At 45.9% G+C, this 23,576-nt stretch overlaps 1 protein-coding gene across 2 annotated transcripts; it reads right to left on the bottom strand.

The window, feature by feature from the left end:
* Positions 1 to 17,615: 17,615 nt before the first annotated feature.
* LOC115348542 (cytochrome P450 26A1) lies at positions 17,616 to 20,700 on the bottom strand. Of its 2 annotated transcripts, none has more exons than XM_030031404.2 (7): positions 20,497 to 20,700; positions 20,087 to 20,311; positions 19,686 to 19,973; positions 19,416 to 19,565; positions 18,964 to 19,098; positions 18,598 to 18,750; positions 17,616 to 18,413 (listed from the first exon to the last, which is right to left on the bottom strand). In XM_030031404.2, exons 1-7 carry the CDS (start codon positions 20,683 to 20,685, stop codon positions 18,072 to 18,074), a joined length of 1,482 nt encoding a protein of 493 aa, XP_029887264.1. In that variant the 5' UTR covers positions 20,686 to 20,700; the 3' UTR covers positions 17,616 to 18,071. The 2 variants fall into 2 exon arrangements, with proteins under 2 accessions (XP_029887264.1, XP_029887265.1); XM_030031405.2 differs by having other exon boundaries at positions 19,686 to 19,937.
* Positions 20,701 to 23,576: the final 2,876 nt, after the last annotated feature.

Below are 23,576 nucleotides of genomic sequence, written 5' to 3'. Positions count from 1 at the left end.
GAGGAATTAGCTATTGAATATTGCACTGATATAGCACAAAGCCGCACCTGTTAACAATACCATCACCCATATTTCAGATGCATACATTTTGAATTTTTCCTGACAAGTTAAGAATTGTTTCGTAGGAAATTGTACAGAACCAACATATGAAGCTCAGCTCTACCAGTGAGAATTCATAGTAAATATATCAGAGTGGGTGAGACATTTTATGATGGTTTGTTTTGAGAAAATTAGAGAATTTCTGGGCACAGCAAAAGCCTGCAGCTGAGCACTTGATGCTATGCTTCATAAGTGGTTGTTAGTTCAGGTAGAGAAGGTAGGAGTTGAGAAAGTTGTGAGGTGGATGAGAATTTTGCTGGGGGGAGGTGCTGAAAGGAGGAATATTTGGTCAGAGGTGGTTAGAGGAGAAATTACTACTGTAATTTCTCAATGATCAGTTTTGTGACCATCTTGTTTCATAAGATGACAAAAAGCCAGATGGTAGTGGCATCCAAAAGAGAATGATCAGAATGGCACATGAGAAACAGATGCTCTTGAAGACTACAGTAGCAAAAGTGGAATGAAAAGTAATATATAGAGTACAAGTATATATTTAGCAGCTAATAATGAGAATTTAAATTAGACTAAGGGTCTCATCAACTGGAAACAACAGAAGGAAAAAAAAAACAAAACCAAACCATCAGGAGGTATTACCTGATCATGGAAAGACTGAGTTGCCAACACGATATGGCTGTGAAAAGCTGAAAGTGATCCTGGAATATATGAGGCGAGGCATTTCCCGTGGAAATAGTAAAATATTCGTAACACTGGAGAAGGTGGTGTTTGAGCCTCATCTGCAATACTGTTCACATTAGCCCACATTTTAAATTAATCTTTGTTCAAAATTGAATGACCAAAGAGAAGACTAGCTGCACTTGCAGGATCCTGGAGAACAGAATGAAAAGGCTTTGAGAATGGGTTTTGTGACCAAATAGTAGTTACCTGCAAACAGCAGTGTCAAAGAAGGTCTCTGTTAGTCCAGCGCTATGATAACATATATTGCTTATGATAAAAATACTAGCTCTGATATAAAAACTACCTCATTGTTGCCAATATTAAGTTACCTGTAAGATAACACCTGCAAGGTATTGACATATTAATATAGTTTCTCTCAAAATTCAAATCTAGAAACAACAGTTCTTTTTCTTCCCACTTACTCCCACCACTTGCATCAGCAGATACTAAAGTTCGCAGGAACCACTTTACCAAGCAACAGTAATGGTAGGAATATATTACACAAAATGTTGACCTGGTTATACTGAAAGTTTGGTATATTGTTACTTCCAAAAGAAAACATACCTTAGAATGTGGTGTAGTGTAGAAAGATCTTTTTACAGTCAGTGTGAATATTTTAGTTTCTAGTTTTTGTGGCACGTGGTGATACTATGCTAAGGAGTTATTAGTCTGTAGTGCATGACTTACTGCCCAGTCCTGCTGTTTTAACTCAAACAAGGCGATTCTTTTACATTAATTGTGCATTTGAGTAAGGAATGCAAAATTGGATCCCCATTTACTACATTGAAATAACATGAACAAACCAAATGGGGTATGAGAGAACAAGGAATTTATATTTTGCATTGATTCAGTCCATAACACAGCTGTTTTCCAGATTTAACTCTCATATTCCGAATTCTACTACTACTTGATAAATCACTCAGAAAAGTTCAGGTCTATGAATATCTTTTATTCAATTCCTTTTTCCAGGTAGAGATAATAAAGTGGACGATGTTCACATTCAAGCATGGAAACATTGGTAGCCCATTAGGAAATCTGAGCATTTCTGCAGTAAGTCAGTGTTGCTGCTTCTTGCCTCGCTCTTGTCAGTTTTAACTACTATTCCCAGGACCACAATGAGCAAATACACAGCCCAGGGCATTGGTCTATAGTGACATCATAGGAAACAATTGAACTAAATCATGGAGGGTAAGACTTGAGCCTTTGGAATTAAGGTCCCTAGGAGCTTAGCTTTCATCCTTTGAAGTATTCTCCTCTCAGAACTCAAACTCACTCATCATTAGAAAGGTTGAGTGTTTGTTATCCAGTGCTAAGGTCGTAGACCGCCATGTAAAAAGGAGATAGAGCTGAACACATCAACTCCACGCTTGTCTAGCCATCTCAACACCAATGACAAGATCAAACTCATCCTCAGCCTAATCAAGCTTTCTTCAAAAGACGTACAACTTCACAATAAGTTTAGCCAAGCCCCTCACTTTCAGACAAGCACCCCAACTCCTGTGTTAGAATCCTGCTTCCTGGCCAGACCAGTGAATACTTATAATCTTGCTCTGGCACAATTGTACCAGGCAAAGTCAAATTTCTCCCCCAGAGTTGAGCACTCCACCATGCTGCCAGAGGCTCTGTGGTTAGCAATGCTTCCCCAGCAAGGGGGAGAAGCGTGTCACCCAGCCAATGTATGACTTGTGTTTCCTAAGTCTTGGATGGCAACTTTCATTAGTAGGCAATAAGATGAAAAGGAGACACCATTGCTATTTTCCATCCTTCAGTTGACATCCTGAGCATATCTAGTAGAAAAACAATGCATCTAGGGCCCTCAAGACCTGTAGATTACTGAGCACAAAGATGGGGCAGAAAATACTTTCAGACTTCTAGTCCATGCTTGAGATTCCTAGATGCTATGACAAAATTTTAAATAGTAACAACATAAACAAGGATAGGCTCTTTATAGGACTCCTGGGTAAAGACTGGTTTGCTAGAGAAGTCCTGCAAGAAATTTTGGCTAGATAGAGCCTGGCTTTTCAAATTCAAGTAGAGTTTTGCTATCAGCTCAAATGAGGTTCTCTCCCATATTATACCTTGCTTTTGTATGTAACACTGCATGGTCTCCGTGTTAGACAATGCCATCTTGACATCTTATCGTTATCAATTATCGATTAACTCGATTTGACTGTTTTAGCAATTTCTTAGCATCAATTTAGAATAACATATGTAACAGGGATTGTTTGGTTTTATTATTTTGAAAGAGTTTGGTGTAACTCAGCAAAAAGGTAATAATGCAGCAGCCTACAAATACTGACAAGAGCCTGGTTAGGATTCACTTCTGAATGTCCACCTAAAATTCCAACCCATCAGAAATCAAATTTTTCTTCCATAGTCTTCTATATACCAACATACATATTTTATCTTTTTTGGTAACTTGTCCAGCACGTAAATATATCAAAATCTAGAGTTTCTAACATTTCTGGTTTTCCAGCTTTTTTCATATAGGCAGCTGCGTAGGGTACCGTGACTTTCAGTTGTGGCACATTAGATGGTGTGAACACAGTAGCTGTTACTGCCTTCACCTGAATGTTACCTGTTCCTGAAGGATTCAGAAATGAAACAACTGGGTGCCGGTTTTTCTCAGTAAAACTAGGCAAACTTTTGATCTCATTATGATCTCCAGAAGCTGCTCCTGAAAGTACACTGGATGTGAAAAGCCCTCCAGAAATTTATCTCCCTGCCTTTGAAGTGACATAGTTACCTCCTTAGATTCAACTTGTTCTGCAAAGGCCTTCTGCATGGTGGAGACGCTGGGCAAGGACGAGCTAATGTGCAGAATCTGGTCAGGAGAAAAATGCAACACCATCTGTGTTCCTCAGCCTGCAACTCTCACACAGCCAATGTGTTTGGATGAATGACCGTGACTTCTTGTAGAAACTGTCAGCCTGGGGAATAGAAGTCATACACTTTCCAGTAACTTAGAAAATAACGACCCTCTCTGTGAGGGAAAGGGTCTGATGATCAAAAAATGCTTCTTATGAATTTAGCACTGTTAAGTTATCAGGATGCTGAGCAGGTACCATAGTCATATAAAACTAGAAGGGGTGCTTTGTATCTAATATCCCCCAAAGAAAAAAAAAAACCTGTCCTAAATTAAAAGTAATCCTTAACCAACATCTCACATACCTACAGATTCAGGTAGAACACACCATTTAATATCAACTTGAAATTCTATCGAGTGCTCAGTCATCCATAATATGAACTTATCAGTCTATGTCATAACTGGCACATACCAACCAGAATGTTCATCTGGAAAAAATATATGCCACAAATTACCCATGACATGCTGACACTTTTCCTTACTTCATTTGTACTTTCAATTGAAAACGATTAGCCAGCTAAACTATTATTAATAAAGTTTTCCAAATACTGTGTATATTACTGGTTGCACAGAAACTGTGAGAAAACGTTCAGCCTTTTGTCTGAAAAACCTGACCCACTGATCACTTTCTGCTACCATAAAATATTTCTGTTCTGGAATTACCAGCCAAAGTCAGATTCCATGCCTCCACAGTTAGCAGGCAGAGCAAAGTCTCCCTCCATGGGGCGGAAAGAAGGGATATGTAATACTTCTTACGCAGCTCCCCTTACAACAAGCGGATAGTTTGGGTAAGCCTAGGCACCTTCCCTTCAATGAATCCCATCTATTACTCTTCTCACAATTTAATGGACAGCTGATATTGCTACCATAATTTTACATTCAAATTAAAATATGTGTAAACAGAGTTCTGTTTTGTTCTTTCTTTAATTTTTTTTTGTGAAGATGTATGTAAAAGACTAACAGAAACAAAAGTTTCACCTTCCCCAAAACAAGTCAATGACTCCATTTCTCCGCCTGATGAGACGAAAACCTACACGAATCCAAGATGGGTGCTAGTGTCATTGCTTAGTGCACTTTTGGAAGATGCTCAAAGTGATGAGCACAGCAAGAGAACCTACACAGAACAGATGAAAATCTAGCACAGAAAATAAACAGACTTCTGGACTCAAGCAGCTAACATGAAAGAGCTGTTGGTACAGGTTTGCCTACAACAGCATTTTGGGCACTGGCTTGGCCTGTACGCACCAGCGCAACAGGCAATCTCTTCTTCCTAGCGCCAGGTCATTCTGATAACAACTTTGAATGGAGAAGGGTTAATGGTCAGGGACATCTGAACAATGTTTAAGACATCGTTTTAGTCATATTACTGCATTGTACACCGATGATAATAATGCCTACCATCCAGTTACATGTGTTCATAGCTCTTATGCTTTCAAAGGAGAAAAACACTTTCTGCAGGGGCAGAGAGACATGAAGAGACATACTAAAGGTGACAAGTAAGGAATCAGCAATCCCAGGAAGGGAACTCAAGCCCCAGCTGAGCAGCCTGGGACCTACTCAGAATATGTGGAAACCTCTTTTCTCTTCGGTAAAGAATGGTGAAAAGGGCGCACACTTTTGTCAATAGATAGTGCTGCACTCCATGTCAAAGCGGTGCTATAATTGGCATCCAGCAGCCTCCGCATAAGGCCACATGGTTAGAAGAAATTGCTAAATTATTTGACTTGTAAACCCAGTTTGAAATGCTAACTGCAGAGTATTTGTCTGAGTGATAAACTCTTTAAGGAGAAACCTTTGATCTCCAGTCAAGTAAAGACCCTTAAAAGTCCTGAAGTCTGCAGCAGCCAGCCCTAAAGACCTTTGTTTGCAGCCATCACTGGAAGAGGGGGAGGGAAAAAGCATTTTGCACAGTGATTGCCCAGAAGTTTGGCTTTGCTTGTAAAGCTGGAAGGTGAAAGGCCGTGCAGCAACCTTCCCTCCCCCCAACAAAAAAAAGGTTATCCAGCTTTATGGTATAAGGCAGTCCTTAACTTTAAACTAATGACTTGGGCTTAGCAAAGAAGACTGTAATCTGCAAAAAAAGGTTTATAGACAGTGAATTTTCTTGTTCATGAAAAAACATTTTTCAGATCAAATTTGAAGTGGCCCGTGGTATCCCTTAAGCACAGCATGTTGCAATGCATTTTTGGTTTCTAGCACTAAAATGGGAAAGAGTTCAGTCTGCATACTAGCTCTGGTAGAAACACTTATTCCCTTTATCACTGAGTTCAGATCAACAGGGCCAGAGCTTGCACGTGTGCTAACCGTCATTCTTCAGCCTCGCTCAAACAAAAAGCGGCAGAGTGTTGGGCTGCCGCTGCAGTCCTCTCAGCAGAGTAAGAGGACAGCTGAACCATACGTGAACTCTCTCCTGCCACCGCACAGGCAACCTCTAGGCCAGACAGGCAGGGTTACTAACCTTTTCTGCCTCCTGAGTTTATTCATGGATAATATTCTCAATTTCCAAAATTGCTTGTGACAGAAGGAACTAGAGTTAAAAAAATCTACCAGAAATTGGTACGGCCCCCCGAGTGTCACTCCTCCTACTTCCTCCTGTGTCCTTTCACCACCACCACCCTCCCCCCGGACAAAAGTTCACAGCTGACTAGCAGTGTCTGCGAATGGCAGATCTTTTACTGCTAGCTTTAGCCTCTGCTGAGCTCCCAAATGGGGTGGTGTTGCTTGATGGGGTCATCTGTTTACTTAAAACAGGACTGGGATCAAAAGTTCATTTTCATAGACCATTAAATGACAGTGATATGTTAACAACCTCAGCCACTGCTGAGCTGGGCTGGATGTGACTCGTAGGTGAATGACACCATATGCCAGTCACCCTGTTTCTTACAAGATTTATCTCAAGTACCTTCCCTATACCTCTTAGGGAATAGGGAATCAGCCATCTTCCATACCAGTCTACAAGGTGTACCTGTAGGCAATCTCCGACACATTATCTTCCACTTAGAGGTCACTAGCGATTCATTACAGCGTATTTACAGACATCCCATCAGCCACTGGGATTTGTTTCAATGAATCAGTAACACTCAATTTCTGACCAGCAAAATCTTACTCATCTTCCACTTTTTTGGTCACAAGGAACACTCTGAGAGACTTACTGCTTGTGGAGTATTAAATACTAAAGTCAGCACTTGTGATCCAGACAGAGGGGGGGGGAAGAGAAAGAGTGAAAAATGTAAGTAATTTTGAAGTCTTCAGACAGCAGAACTGAAAAAAGTGAGCAACAATTTACATTGCTTCCAAGAGGCAGCCCCCTGAAAAGTGGAAGAAATATGGCAGTGAATGATTTTTGGTGTAAAAGCCCAAGTTATTTAGGCTTTTAAATTATTTGACAGTGTTTTTGCCAATTAATGACAAAAGCTCCAGTCAAATTTCTACAGAAACACAAAAGAAGACTTCCTTAATCAAATAAGGACACTCAGAGCGTGCAGCTGACTGACACATCTGCTGAAGGCCCAGCATCTGCCTGTAAAAAATGCATTTTCTCCTGGAAAAGTGTGATTCCCCCCCCCGCCATGGCATGTTTAAACACACAAGAGAAAGTAAGGGCCCAGGTCACCAAATGCCACCCTCCTCCGCACAGCCACCCACCCAGTGCACAGCTAACTCCAGGAAGACATGGAGCCCTGTCTGCAGCTTCAGCTGTCAGTCCTTCCCACGCAGGTCAGGTCCTGCCCAGCTCTCCAAAGCCCACTCCAGAGCCAAAGCCTCAGGTCTTTAATGACACATCGTAAGGCCTTTTCTCAACTCGAGGGTGTTTCTCCCTCTGTAGTATGGTGCGTTTTGACCCACCAAATCCCTTAGAAAATGCCAAGGAATGTTGTAGACCAGTGCCACACTGGAGGAAAACCAGAAAACTGGGAAGGGAGAAGTGGGAAACCCCTGTGCCCTGGGCAGCACTAGCACAGCTTAAGGGACTTCGGCTACGGTCTGTAGATCACACAAGTGTCTGGTGGCACCCATTAACTGCTTTCAGCATAACAATGGCTCTTTCTCATCTCTGCCCATCCTCCCCGTCCCAGTTAAATGAGCTATTTCCCAGACAAATAAAGACTGGAGAGACAGCCTTCACTAGGTGTAGGAGGCTGGGGAAGGGAATTCAGATGGGAGCCTACTGAAAGAGCTGGGGAGACCGGGCCAGCCTGAGCACTGCTATGGGAGATGAGGGGAAAGGGAAAGCCTGCCGGTAGGAAGGCCTGGTACAGGGGAAAGAGGTGCAGGGAGCATGAAACCCTATTTACCCTCTGTCCAGGGATGTGCAGGAGGGAAGGGAAGCCACGGTGCAGGGGCAGATATTAGGGATCAGGGACACGCAGGAGGTCAAAGGAGGGTGGGAAAGGAGGAAGCTGACAGTGAGGTGGCCCCGGTGACTGCACCAGCTCAGCTTACAGGAGCTGCAAAGTGCAGAAGCGTTCAGTAAAACCAGCAGGCAAAGGGCTAGGTTGCTGCTCTCCTCACTTACTGTTTTCTTAGCATACCTATGTCCTCTCCGTCCAAAGAAATTGAGCAGGCAGGAGGGCAGCCACACTGACCTTGTCCCAACCTGGTGGCCTGACCCCACTCCTACCCCTTTTCTGCTTTGGCTGCAAGGACAGTGCGTCTGATACAGAAGCTTCTTCTGAAATGCATGTTCTTCCTCCAGCCTCTGGGAAAAGCAAGCAAAGAAGGAGCAGCAGGCAGGTGGGGGACACACTGCTTTAGAGGTGACAGGTCAAACTTCAATTCCACAGTGTATCTGTGTTTCTTTGCGTAGTGTGGGTAATGTGAAGATAAAAAACTCTTTACATATTTCTACCCGACTTTATATAGCTAGATGTATAACATTTGTATAGCGTGGGTAAATATTTCTCTGTCTAACCTGACTGCAGACTTCATGCCGTCAGATAAAGGAAGGAGTCAGTTTTAAGGAATTCAGGAATACAAGATTGGTTTGTAATATCACTATTGTATTTTTGCCCCTTCTACTGAAAACAACTGTTCCAAAACCACAGCCAGCCACAGTGATATAGCAGAGCCCAGAAGCAGGCCTTTGAGAAGTATGAAGTTCAGTATATGAAGAAAGAATAGCAAGACAAAGACTTAATTTGTTAAAAGACATTGAGCAAAATCTTTCTCTACAGCAATGTTAATTATAAAAAAGCAATTATCAAAATAGTTCAAAGAAAACCACTTTGAGTCTGCATCACTGTAAGCCAGCTCAAGCGTAATAGCTGTAAAGTAAAAAGCTTTGGGACCATCATTACTGGTGTATCTAACATCTGTAACCCAACAGTGACCTCCTAAGCATCTTTGCTAAGGCAGCCACCCTGGGGATTGAACCTACTATTTTCTCCTGTAAGAGTTTTGTTTACAACCCTGCTCTCCTCTCCCTGGGGGTGAGAAACAAACCTCTCTGTAAAGTGTGAGGTTGCACCTTTCTTGAAACAAGGCTGCTGGACCTATGAAACTCTGTGTGGCAGGGCGCGAGGAGAGAAACCCCTGCAGTACTGCACAGCTGCTTGCTCAGCTGGCTGAGCTGCGTTAGGGGTGAGTCCTGCAAAGGAGACTCATCTTAGGGGTTTCTTTTAACTCAGAGGGTTCGCTGGGAAGCAGCTGTCAGCAAGAACACTGTAGCAATGGCACCTCTTTAGTCACCCAGAGGGCAGGGTTAGAACACATGGTGGTAGTCCGGCAAGTTCAGAGAAGGTCTCCAGTTTACCGTGAGGTCTGCTCGGTTTTGTAGAAGATAAGCTGTAACGTTGCATCCTGCCCAAATCTTCCACACCAATCTTTTCCCTCCTTGTGCCTTCCCTAAACTCACCACTGGCCTACGTCCAGAGTCAAACTAGAGTAGGATCTTTTGGCGTGAAAAAGAGTCTGACACTAGGAGTGTGGCCTCATGGGCCACTGCAATGAAAGTCCTGTTTTAATGGAAATCGTTCATTGCCATCACTATACAGGAACTAGAAGATTAATGCACCGCTGTATTGTCACAGCTCAGAGAGGGCATAGAGCCTTGGGGAAGACAGTAAAAGCATATTTGAGAACATTTTGATCACAGACCTCCTCAAACGTAATTCTCTGTTGAAAGGATGAAGCTGATCGGCACTGCAATCAGAGCATTACTGGCAGGCGCTGACTCAGCCTTTCCCAGATATCTCCTTCCCAATCCAGCCGCTCCTTAACTCCCTATTACACATGTGCTGATGCTTCTGTACGCAGGACAAGCCTGCTTGTACATGCATCTCTGCTCACCCTTTCCGCAGGCCGCAGTAGCAGGGAAGTTAGCTGAGGGCATACTCAGAGGAAGAACGCTTGCAGGAGAGAGCTTGCAGCGCAGTTTCCCCCTTTTCTCTTCCAAGTGTACTCTCTTCAGTATGCCCCGTCTTAACATTGCTGTGACTTTCTTTTCCCCTTCATGCTGCAATACTGGTGCTGAATTTTGATGAGACAAAACCAGGTGCAGCCAGTGGCATTTATTTATTTAGAAGCAAATGCAACATTTTGATAAGTATTTTGGAATTACCAAGAATACTAGGTCAGCTGCTTCTCTCAATCCAGAATGAGTTCTTATATTTTTATGTGGTCAATTAAAGGAAACACTTGCCTTGAATCCACAACTGTATTTTTTCTTTTAGGTATTCCAGATGCTTTTGGTCATACATTAAAGTTAACATTAGCTTTTTATATAATTCATACAGTAGCCACAGGCACCAAAAAAAAGTTAATTTCTTAACTATAGCTTTCCTCTTTTTATGTTTGCAATTTCAATTAACTGTTCTAAATAACTGACAACATGGAATATAAAACATTCCTGCAACAATGTAGGTCTAACAGCAATTACGTTGATTTACTCTGGACCATGTTAAGTTCAGGGAGTAGGATAAAGAGACAAGAGTTTAAAACTTCTTTCACACTGATGTAATAAATTCAGTACATTGCTTTAAAGTTAGGGCAAAATAGCTGGTAACTGAAAGTCAAAAAAACCCTTGTTTTGTTTTCCACTGTGATAGAAAACAATAGATTATGGGAAAGTTCTTCAGAAGGTGATCAGAGGAAAAGTTCACCAGCATCTATCATGGACTGTGTCTCTGTGGCCTGCTGGGATAGGAGGGAGGGACATAAAGGTGTCAGCAGTTGAACTGATACGGTAAATCACAGTAGGGCTAGTAAAGCGCAATGGCAGCCTAGTGTAAATGCCTTCAGACTTCTATTTCTTCTCCGAGGTTGTACTCGGGACACGTCCCCTCTTTGTGACCTTATCTCTGGGGCAGTGGGTTGTGCACTGGTCTCTCCTCTTTAGTTTACGAGGACTAATCCATTTGCAGGTTAATAAAAGGTGAAAAGAACAATCACCAAGGAGCCACCAAAATAAACAAGTAGTACCTTTGACTGCTTAAGGATTCTCGGTTTTCCTCACCAGCATGCTTGGCCTGTCTCCTCTCTCTCCTTCCAAATACTTTGATAACAAGTACATCTGTAAACCGTTGATTAAAAAAAAGTACTAACACTATGCAAAACAGGAGAACGATAAGGTGATTCCATAAAAAGTGGATGGTTCCACTTTGCAGGCGTGTAACTTGTCTCTGTAAAATGTACTTTTCTGTGTACGTCCCCGTGGTTGAAACTTGCAAATTTTTCTAGAAATGCTGACTGACAATTAGTGCATTTCAGTGACCAGCGCATTCTCAGTCCCAGTTAGAGAAAAGCTTCCCTCAGAATTGTCACAAATCTGAGCCATTTTATTTCATACAACGAGCAAAAAGGTCACAACATGCTGTTACTTCAAGCAATCTGTTGATAAGATTAATGAACTTTTCTCTTTAACTGCTAGATTTATAATGTGTGCACTAGCTTGCTGCAGTGCTGTAGGCAGCATCATTAACATCAATAATGTATATTTAATATAACGACACCAAGGAGCAAGAGAAGTTGGGACAACAAGGATGACACTAGGGTGAAAATCACCACTGCGTTATGCAGCCAGGGCTGCGGTGCCGTGCTGGAACGGTGGGGCTGTTTGCCTCGCTGGTGGTTTCCCTTTGTTCCCACCCTATCTCCTTCCATTCTTCTCAAAGTTAAGGACGATTCACAAGAGAGGAGACTATTGCCAGGTCAGGGAGCAGTTTCCCATTACTCTGTGGTCCCTAGGCTTCCAAGGGAAGCTTTGGAGAGAAGCAGGGTGTTTTATGAGTAGGTGTATGATGTAGACTTATAAGTAAGAGGAAAAAAACCCAACCCTATTCACGCAGGCTGGCACTACTATAGCTAGCAGGGCACTATCCAGGATGTGGTTAGGTTGTTATTTCAGAGGGACCTACATATGAAATAAAGGCTATTAGGTGAAGCATACCACAGCCCCTTGCTTCTTTCAGTCAATTAAGTCAGCAAGCCAAGAAAACCGAGACCTACTATCATTTCACTGCAAATTCAGATCTAATCCCCAAAAGATATTTGTTCTGCTGATGTTTTACAAAGAAAAGCAGTATATTTCTGAGATACAGATATATTAAATTAATGTTGACCCTATACATCTAAAGCAGGAAAAAAACCCAAACTAAGTTGGTGCTCTTCCCTCATAACAGTGATTCCTGGAGGAAGCTATTTCATTTAAAGCAGCATTAACAAAGATGACTTAACACAATCTTGGCAGATATGTGCCTGTGCGCATCTCCTCCTTAAACTGTCTCAGCTGTACCTATGTGGCTGCTCAGGACCCAGATCTCTGTATGACACCGATCTTTTCAGCTTCTAACCACCTCAGAAAGTTACTGACCTGCCTCCCACCTGAAAGAGTGCAAATGGGACTGCTTTTTGGTTACTTTTATCTCTGAGGAGATCCTGTAAGGGGCCCTCAGCTCTGGAATTTATTCCCCCCTTTGCTCAAAAACAGCCTCCAAATATCTTTGACCTTCTGAGTAAGCTGTGTGGCCCAAATCCAAGGATTTGTTTTGGGAGAGGAGTAAGAAAGGTTGGCATTTTTGGGTGTGGTAGGAAAGCATGTTGTCAATAGCTGCTTCAGTCCTTGGTTTATAATTTTCTTGTGTTGTGGCAGTTATCCTGTATGGCGGTGTAAACTTAACGCGTGGAGGCTTAGGCTTTCCTAAATGGTCATAAACTGGGGGGGGGTGGGGGGGGGGGGAATGCATTTAAATCAACCAGTGTATGAATGATTGTGTGTTTGTGAACAACATGACCTGGCAAACAAGTACGTCATAAGTCACTTTTGCTAGAATCGTCCTTCTAGCCTTGCAAATCACACAAGTTCTGCATGTGTCTCTGGGCCACTAACAGCATACATAAGTAAAACAGCGTTGTTGGGACTGCTGATAAAGGAACAAACAACACTTTAATTAACTGAGAATTCTTAATATGTTGCCCTGCCTATGTTGCAACTGAAAGGTGAGCTGTAAACACCTATTAAAACAGCACTATTATGTCCTACTACCAAAGTTCTCTTGTCTGTCACCTTTTACATATTTTAAGCTGAGATTCTTTAAAAGCTGTCTCCGCTGCTCTTACTCTTTGGATGTAAACAGATTTGTTAAATATATTATTTCTAACCCACCCACGAAGTTACATTAATTTACATAACTTAATGAAGGCTGCATTATTCATTGAACTTCTCATATAACATTTTTCATAAGACATTACTAAACAAGTGAAGCAAGCCAGTCTAGTAATGAGTCTTCTCTAAACTTGCTGCCAGTTATGTTTCCTTTCTCCTAATCTATCACTCTAATGGTTGCAACTAATAAACTTTTCAAATCTTTGCTGCTAATCTGTATATGTTTTGCATTGCATGCTGGATAGTATAACTTGACAGAGAATTTACAATACAAACCACCTGGCAAACAAAACTGTCTAGATTAACAAATGCTACCCAAACCTACCCACTCTTTTTTGTTGTGATAGAGAAGACAACTACACGTAACGTAGTACCTTTAAGCCATAAATAAAGTAACTAATTTGGGGCTGGAACATACGCTGCTGAGCAGTGTGTCCCAAACACAAGATGTGTGACTGGCTTTTATAATTTCAAAAACATTGCCAAAAGTCAGTAGATTGAAGTTTGGTTTACGTCAATGTTCAGCAGAGTCACAGCCTTGTAGGCTGTTCTAGGAAAGATGGTATGCAATAATTTTAAGGTAAAGAAATTCTGCAATGGGTTGCTTGCACTTGGGCTACTTAATCTGTATTTGGGACTAAATCAAAAGTAGTTAGATTTTCAGGGAGCCTGAGCAGTGCAGGTCCCTTTGAGACAGATAGCAAATTTTGAGAATTTATAGCTCATAAAACCAAATTCTAATGCTTAAAAAAAAAAGACAGACGGATCCAGGGTCTAATTTTATGCACATTAGTTTTAAATGACTGGAGCATATTCTTTTATCAGCATCCACCCTGAACACCTCTGCCGATGTGTAGAATTAACAAAACACAGCAGTGTTCTGTTCTCAAATGTGACTAGACCCAGATTTGTAAAAAAAGTTTTAAAAACTTCCTGTAGCACTTAGGACTACCACTTGAAAGTCAGAGATGGAGTATTTTACATATTATTAAGTATTTTTCTTGGTACCTTTCCAAAGGTTATTCTAAATCACTGACTGGAACAAAATAAGAAAACATACGATAGATTGAAATGGGGTAGAAAGGAGGACAACCTTTTTGTCAGCCTCTCATCTTGCAAGGTCCGAGAAAAGACTCCTGTAGTAAAGGTAAAAAATAAAATAAGATGTCAGAAAAGTAATCGCAAAATCTTAAGCATACAAGGCTTCAAATTATACTGTCCCTTCAATATGTGCTTTTATGAACCAAAAGGAAGAAATCCTTTCCCAGCTCAACTGCTGGAAACAACATGAAAGTAACTAGGTTTCACTAGGACAAAATAAATAAATCTGACCAAATTATTTTTAATCAATCAATATTTTTTTCCCCAATAAGTCTTCAGCATTCATTTGCACATTTTTTTCTCACTCATATAACCATTACCAAAATTCACTATTACCTGTTCTGACCTCATTTGGAAATACTAATGCCTTTCAATCAGGAATTGATTTATCAAGTAGCATTCCTCAATGTCAATTTACACCAATGCCATTCTTTAATGTAATTTTTAGTCAAGAATGGATATAACTGTGTGTTGTTAATAACCACACATTTAGCATCACAGAGATACTTCAGAAATTCTAAGCACCAAAGATGCTGCTGGCTGGCAGGAGCTATTATTCAGGTGGGTTTAAGAGAAGCGTGGGTTCCAGTAACTCACCTTACCCTCAGAGAAGAACCAGCATGCTACATATAAATCATGGCTTTTTACTCCAGGACCAAAGCATAGCACCAACCTAACTGTGTGGGTGTTTTTGTTTGGTTTTTTTTTGGTAGAGAGACCAAGTCAAAGATTTTTCTTTTAAATGACAGGTTAACTAAGAGGAAGAATATGAAATACCCCAAAAAGGACCAGTTACAAGAAGGGGGTGAGCACTCCTCACCAAATCTGGCCCTTTAATGTGTTTCAGCTTGTGAGCCTTGGAGGACCAATCACTTACAGCAACACGTGGCAACACTTGCAAAAGGAAAGCTAGAGCCTGGCTCTAGGAACTACCTACCTGTTAGCAGAGGAGCAGGCTGAAGCAGCTGCTCCCTTTTCCTGCCCCCTCCATCTCTGCCGCAGCACCCCAGCACAAACAATGTTCACGCAGGGAGTTGGATCGAGGACCTGGTCTGCCCAAAAAACAATTAGGTTTTCTGTAGACAATTTTTCAGCAAGATCCTTTACTAGATCCAACATACCAAGAGGGGTACAAGCTGCGGGTGCAGGAGCTGGTCAGCCCTTAAATAGCAGCCACAGTTTCAGCGTGTGCCCGCACCGGCCGCTGCTGAGCGTAATACATAATACACACCAGAGCTCACCTGAAACTGGTCTGCAGCCAGCATCTAAGCTGTCAAGATACAGCTGCATAGAGGAGATTAGCAGGGGTTGTAAAACCTGCTCAAGAAGTTGGGCAAATATTTTAGCAATTAACCCACACTGAGCTCCATATTACCGGAGCTACACCGCTACCATTTCTTGGCACAGCTTGTTTAAAGCTAGCTCCAAGATGCCTAAATTACACAGCAGTGACAGACCGTTTAACTACAGAGATAAATTATACAGGGGCAGTGCCTAACACAGGTTATGTTGTCGTGATTTACAACAGCTGAGGATGTGCCCCCAGATGTCCAGACAAAATCACATTAGGTATATGTTTTTTTTTTTTCCTCCAAACATAAAAGCCTTGCAAACTTGACTCAAAAATAAAAAAGTAAACAGAGAAATGCATCTATGATCTTAGACTTACACTGTGAAAGTATTCAAATTCTCCATATAGCATTTAGATTCCCATTCTTTATAAAAACAAAATATAAACTAAAATAATATGAAGACCATGCAAAAAGTTCCCACATATAAAAGACTTCAATTAAAAATAAACAAAACATTTAAAGAATATCAGCATCTATTTGGATTTGCAGAATGTTGTAATGTTGAGGAAGAAAATGTTAACAAGGAATACCAAGACAAGAGTCTTGCTGTTCTCCAGACTTCATATCACCTCCAAATCAGGATCAGGGTTTGCAATTTTCCACTACTACATGGGTAATAAAGGGGTCTTAAAGGGGGATTATTCATCAAATCCCTGAAAAACAAAATGTTACAAGAGGTTTGCATAGTAAAAATTATTTAATATTTTAAACACTGCCAAGAAGACTCAGGCACAATCTAAAAAGAATATCTTTTGTATTTTAAGACTACAAAAAATTGAATATGGAAAAGTCTTGATAGTTACGCTCATACGTAGGTTGTATGTAAGGTCTTACATTAGAAGCTTATGTATTTAAAATGCTAGCTGGAAACACATCAAAGGTATTATAGAAACACTCCTTCAAAAAAAAAAAAAATCCAAACCCTAGATGCTATTAAACACCTGCAGTGATTTTGAGCAACTTAACTCCATCCTTAATTTTGACCTTGGGAGAACATAATGAAAAAGTGACTGTTTTCCAGAAGCAAACAAAAAATTAAATTAGTCTATATGGTGCTATAAGTATTCGTGATGCTGAATTACATTGGTTTACTTTATAGATGTTTATAGAGCCAGCCTATGTTGTTTGACTTTTGAGGGAAGACTAATAGGTGTAGTAATGGCGGGGAGGGGGGGGAGCACAAAAAACCTTATGGTTAAGCCAAAACAGGGGTCATGCCTAGGGCATTTTATCTGCCCTGCTTACACACCCCCAGGGAATTGCATCTCAACAGTTGATTCCCTGTTAATCAATTCACATTAGTGCCTGCCTTTTAGTTTTCACTTTGCTGAATTCCAGAAAAGAAGTTTGTAAACCAAATGCATGATCTTTCTCTGACCTAGTAAGAGCTGTTGCATTTCAAGAAGAAATCAGCAGATTTTCTAAGAGACACCTTCATAAGTAAAGATTCCTAGCCAGCAGACTCAACACCGAACAAGATCCAGTGGTCTGTTTAATCAGGTCAGCAGTAATATGGGAGGAGAGGACATTTATGGATTTTTTTTTTTTTCCTCAACCTATTTTCTCCAGCTACAGAGAAAGACTCATGTTACACATTATTCTTCTGCTTCCCTTTACTTTCTTATTTATATGGCTCAAGATTATGTGCTTGATAGAGAGAGCTGGAGCAGTTGCTACCACTCCATACTGTTTTCAGTGAGCATGCATGTTTTTGCACTGCTATTGCCACTTTCAGGCTAAAATTTAAAACAATTTACTATTCACAAGTGAGAACCACATTGGGTGTGGGAGACAGGGGAGTTATGAGCATAGAAATAGCAAATAGCTCATTTACAAAAGCAGATCTGACTTTACAACCAAACCCTTTAGACCCACTGGTTAAGCTGCTCTCTAGCATACACGCAGATCTTCATACAGAGGATCATAAAAAATAAACTTTATTATCAAACTTAAAATTCACACATTCAACATAAGATCTAGACACAAATAATACTGAAAACATTGTTTAACAATAACCATTTTCGGTAATTAGGACAAGTAGCTAGTTACCATTGTTTCAGATGCCTTTAAGAATATTTCTTAATACATAAACCATTGTGAAATGTCTTCAAATGCTTAGCTGGCCAGTTTTCAGTAAGATTTTTAAATAGGGGAAAACTTATTTCTATAGAAATAACATTATCTAATTATGAATCAGAGACCCATAATTGTAGTGCTTGGGGAAAAAATATCATAGCCTTTTGAAATATTTAGAAGACATAAATAACTATTGTAGATTTACAAGTTTAAATATTTAAAGGCCTTCGTTACTATAAAAAGTTACTATGTACATATTAGATGCTATATAGAAATCCAGCCGGAGGCAAGCGTTGAGCTCTCAGATTTGGCCGCTGAAACCTATGAATTTGGTAGGCAGATTGTCCACAGGGTACACTATGGGGCCCGTTTTCATTGTAGGAGGTCCATTCAGCAGCTGCCAGTCACAGCTCCGAGCCAACTCCACTGTAAATATTTTTAGAAGGACTTTTGCAAACTCTTTGCCCACGCAGCTCCTCAAGCCCCCACCGAAAGGAATGAAACTGAACCTAGAGGAATCCTCTGGAGATGGAGACATGAAGCGATCCGGGTTAAATTCATCCTTGTTGGTGAAGAGATCTGCCACATCGTGGGTATCACAGATACTGTAAATAACATTCCAGCCTTTAGGGATCTGGTAACCCTATCAAAAGAAGAGAAAGGAGACATGAAGCGCCTTGCTGTCTTAAATAAGTGTCAGCACAGGACACGTGGGTGCACCCCACCTCCCCTCCTGGCTTCCTGCAGGTCACTCTAAGGCAGACGGGCTACATGAACGCGTTAGCGCTTTGCAGCTGCTCCGAGGAGTTGAGCCAAGCCCCGCTTACATTTAGCTCAAGGGTCTTGAGCGCAATTCGAAATCCTCCAGGAACAGGCGGGCTCAGCCTGAGGGTCTCTTTGATGACACAGCCCGTGTACTTCAGCTGCTCCAAGACCTCCATGTCCAGCTGCTTCTCTTGGTTGGGACTGCACAGTAACCCCTAGAAAGGAAGAGGCTGCCATGACATTCATGGAGCAGGCAGCCAGGGCTCCTGGCACTGCAAAGCAGCCACCCCTCAGCGAGCGGTGTTTTCGTGCCACCCCCTAAAAGTAGGGCACCACCTGGGTCGAGGGGAGCCCTGTCTGGGACACCTCTCCTGGAGGTACCTTCCCAATGCCCCCTCCTGTGGAATGGCTCTGGGGAAGACACACACCTTCACCTGCAGCTCTTTCCTCACTTTCTGCAGGACGTCGTGGTGGAGCCCTAGGAAGGCGATCAGCGACGTGGCAGCACTAGCAGTGGTTTCATGGCCCCCAAACAGCAGCTCTGTGGCAGACTCCTTCAGCTCCTTACACAGAGGACAGAGGAGGGATAAAACAGGTTTTGAACATAGTATCTCTGCCAGGCCCGCTCTACCACCATTGCTCCCAGACTGGGGCAGACACCCAGGGGCCAGGACGGGGGTGGTGCTTATGCTCCCGGCGGACGCAGCTCCCCATCCGATGGCCTGGTTACAGCCTCTGCACCCCAGTGCACTACACAAGCTGGTTTATTTCAGGGGGAGAGGGAGCACCTCCTGCTCTCTCCTTTTGGCCCCAAAAGATAAGTGTGCTGCTGACAGAGGGACTGGGGGAAAGGGATGGATCTGGCCCTGGGGAACCTCACCTGCATGTTGAGCTGCTCCCCGTTGCCCTGTGTGTGCTCCATCAGCAGCTGCAACGCATCCTTGTAGCCGCCCTCAGGCTCCTTGCGGGCCATCTTGGCACGGATGTTCTCCTCGATCTTGGCGTGGATGATGTTGCGTGCCCGCAAGCCCTGACCGAGCGGCAGGGAGAGCAACGTGGGACTTGGGCCGTACTGCCCTCTCTCCCCTCCGTTCCCTGCTGCCCCGGCTGCAGGGGCACCCCTCTCCTGCCTGCCTGCTGGGAGCCTTACCCGGTAGAGCCCGCTGAAGGGCACGTCGATGGGGAGGGAGAAGAGGTTGCGGATCATCTCCTCGAAAGCCTCCACCAGCTGCTGCTCGCCGTCGGGGCTGGCCTGGCGGGGCTGGAAGCCCAGCAGGATCCTCATGGCGATGCGGAACATGAGGCGCTTCACCTCGGGGTACACCAGCAGGCAGGGCCCGGCGGCCCCCAGCCACCGGGCCAGGCAGGCGCTCACCTCCTCCTGGATGACGGGCACGTAGTGCTGCAGGGCGTCCCGGGAGAAGGCCCGCATGATCACCTGCCCGGGGGGACGAGGGGGAGGAGGAGGAGGAGGAGGAGGATGGGGACACGGGCTCAGCCGCCGCGCCCGGGGCGGCCGCACCCGCTCCCCGCCCGCCGCCGGGGCCGTACCTTTTTGCGGTGCTTGTGCTGCCCGTTGTGGAGGTTGGAGAGGCAGCCCGAGCCCAGGATGGTGCGCACCGAGGCGGGCCACTGCACGGAGACGAGCCGGTGCTCGCCCAGCAGGATGTGCCGCACGTTCTCGGCGCCCATCACCCGCACCGTGGGCCGCCCGAAGAGGTGAGTCTTGTAGATGAAGCCGTATTTCCTGCGCTTCATTTGCAGGAATTTCCGCCTCTGGGCAGGGGAGGGGAGGAAACAATGAAATAAGTTTTGAAAAGGAGGAGAGGAAGGGGCAGGGAGAGCAGCTCTTTCCCACCTAGGCACGGGAGCCCGGCGAAGCTGCCGCTCGTCCCCCGCCCCTGCAGCCAGAGGAGGAGCCGGGGCGCTTCTCCGCTCCCCGCGGCATCGCCTCGCCTTACCTGCAGCACCATCTGCAGCGTCTCCCCGAAGAAGGGGAGCCCCATGGTGCCCGGGGGCAGCGGGAGCGGGCAGCTGGGGTCGCGGCCGCTCACGCAGTACAGGTCCCAGAGCTTGACAGCGGCCAGAAAGAGCAGCAGGGGCAGCAGGAAGGTGCACAGGGCGCTGGCGACCAGGGCGGAGAAGCCCATGGCTGGGGAGCGAGTCCAGCCCGGCCCCCCGGGAGCTCCGAGTGCGCGGGCCGGGCTCGCCGCGGGCCGCCTTTTATAGCCTTCCCAGGTTGCTGCCCACCCTACCTTGGTCCGATAAATTAGTTCACCCAAAGTTCATCTTTAATTGCGGATTGCGGCCTGGCTCCTCCCCCCGAAATCTTTAACTATTTGCTTTGCGCGGCACATCCTGCCCGCCGCAGACAGCCGCCGGGGAAGGAAAGGTGCTGCCGGGCGCGGCGGCAGCGGCTCCGGGCTCGCTCCCCGCTGCACCGCGCTCAGCCAGCGGGCCGCGGGACGCCGCCGACAGCTGACAGCCGGGGGCCGGCCGCCTCCTCGGATTTATCGCCGATGCTCGTTGGAGGCCAGCAAGTTGCGCCGAGAAGCGTCCCGTTCCAGCACCCGGGGGCCCGGCTGCCCGGAGGCGCCCACCCCCGGGGCCGCTCCCCGGCCGGTACCGGTGCCGGTGCGCTCTGCAAGCTGCCGAGCTCCTCCGCCCGCCCGCTGCCGTCGCCGGCAGGGAACGGCGAGCCAGCGGCCAGAGCTGGGGAGAAGCCGGGCCGGTTCTGGGGGGCGGCCGGACGGGGCGGGCGCTCCCCCGTGCTGGGGCAGCCCGCTGGCCCGCCGGACAGAGCCGCAGCTGGTGCCGCCGCATCGGCGGAGGAGCCTCCGCTGTCCTCTGGTTCACCTCGAAAGGGCCGGCTTGTATTTCTGCCGGCCGCGGAGGAAGGAGCCGCGGGCAGCAGTCCGTCTCAGCCTCCCGATGCAGGTTCAAGCGCGGGTCACCGAGGGAAAGGGAGGTGAGCGCGGAAAGGAAACACCATACCCGCCGTGCCCGGTTCCCCTCCCCGGGATCCGCTGCCCGCCCTCGCCTGGGGCTCGCCGGCAGCCCGGGGCCTTCGGGGCCGCCGCGGCCGGGCAGAGGCGCTCGGCACCGGCCGGGCACCCCGCCGGCAGCCGCGGTTCGCGGAGGGGCTGCCTCCCGGAGCCGGCGGGCAGGCACCGGGGGTTGCTCGCCGAAAAGGAGCGGCGCGGCCGGCGGGGCTGCGGGGAGGCTGCGCTCGCTGGGGCTGCCGCCGGGTCCCGGCGCAGGAGCCGCCGTCCGGGGGACGCGGCCGCTGGGGAAGGGGCGCCGGCGCGGACCGCGGCTGCGGGGCCGCGGAGGGAGGGACGGGACCGCGGAGCGCTCCGCCGGGCACGGCTGCTACCAATAAACTATCGTGCTCGGGTTTTTTCCCCCTTTTTCTTTCCGTTTTTTTCCTCTTCCCTCCCTGTTACTTTTGCTTTCTTGCTCCCGGACAAGCTCAATAAACGCTGGAAGTTGAGTGTGTGTTTGTGTAGAGGAGGGGGAGATGTCACTTTTAATTACTATTTTTCTGGCAATCAACGCATCACACGGGACCCTCCCTCCTCTTACGATGCCTCGCGGGAGCGGGGCTGCCCGCCTCCGCAGCCCCGTGCCCAAGAGGGACCCCCCCGGGGGTGTGGGGGTACTTCCTCGCCCCGGGAGGCGCGCAGCCCCTCGGGGTACGGCGCGGCTCCCGGCCCGCGCTGGCCCGGAGCGGCGGCCGCGCCCTGACCCGGCGCTCTCCCCTTGCCGGGCGCTGACCTGCTTGTGACCTACAACACGGACCGTGACATCTGCGTGAACCCGGCCGGCAACCGCGCCAAGTTCACTGTCTATCAAAATAACGAGATACGGTGGCCTGAGCACCGATAATTGCCACAGGAAGGCTTTATTATCTCCCCAGCTGTGTATTCCCCAGCCATCGGCTCGAAAAGAATCAAATGGTAAAGAGTGAAAGGGATAATTAAAAACATCTTGGAAGGGGGTCAAGAAATTAACAGCCTAATATGAACAAACTTTGATTACAAGTAACAATTATTACACTTCATTTGTAAATGCTCGTGTTTATCTGCAAACAAAATCAGTTTCCAGTCTTTTTTTTTTTTTTTTTTTTAACTAGATTCATGTTACATTTTTCAGCGGGTGGCTACAGGGCTCGTTAGCGCTCGGGGTAATTTTTATGCGGGCTGCTGGAGGAGCCCCCTCCCTCCCATACCCGGTGCTGGGCACTGCAGACCCAGCCCTGCCCACAGCCCTGCCTGCGGTGGGAGCCTGCATCACCCGTGGGTCACAGCCACGCCAGCAGCTCTTGCTAATTAAAGTTAGTCATTGCCACTTGCAGCCACCACCTACTGATTTCACCTCTGATAGCCAGAAAGATTCACCTTTCAGGACAAGGTCAGGAGGGGCAGAGGCTCTGGTTCACTACAGGGTCGGCCTGCCAACGGCACTTAACTCAGCCCAGCAGTTCAACCTCTTCCAGATTTGACCTGTTGCATTTGGGAGCCACATTTCTGCCCCAGGTAGTGTTGTCCTCGTTACGCAGCCCTCTGACAGCTAACGGCAGCGCATGCCCGGCTGCAGTGCCCCAGCGTGGATGTGCAAGGGGGACTGGCCAGGGCGAGGTCATCTGTAACCTGGCGTTGAAGCAGGATGATGACAGAGATTCAGGGGACAGGGGAGCTCCCCAGAGCCTTTCCAAAGGGACTCTGTCCTCATGCCACATATCTGGCCTCGCAGGTCAGGCTGCTGCTGGTTCTTCATACAGAGCACACTGTGCCACCAGGCCCAGGATGCACTGGAAGGACAAGGCAGATGGTTTCCCCCACTGCTTCCATGCAGGACACCTGATGGTGGAGAGCAGAGGGGAAGCTGAAAGGAGTTTATAAACACATTGCAGTGGAGCAAGGACCTGGGCCCAGCTCTGTTCTCAGTGCACGAGCAACAGGACTCACTTCATTTTACATGGGAGAGAAATACCCTGTGTCTCAGTGAGGCTCAAAAGCCCCCTAAAAAAGGTGCCCTC

The sequence above is a fragment of the Aquila chrysaetos genome, chromosome 11 (genome assembly GCF_900496995.4).
Source record: "Aquila chrysaetos chrysaetos chromosome 11, bAquChr1.4, whole genome shotgun sequence".
NCBI classification, from domain to species: domain Eukaryota; kingdom Metazoa; phylum Chordata; class Aves; order Accipitriformes; family Accipitridae; genus Aquila; species Aquila chrysaetos.
This window is presented reverse-complemented; position numbering and strand designations above follow the sequence as displayed.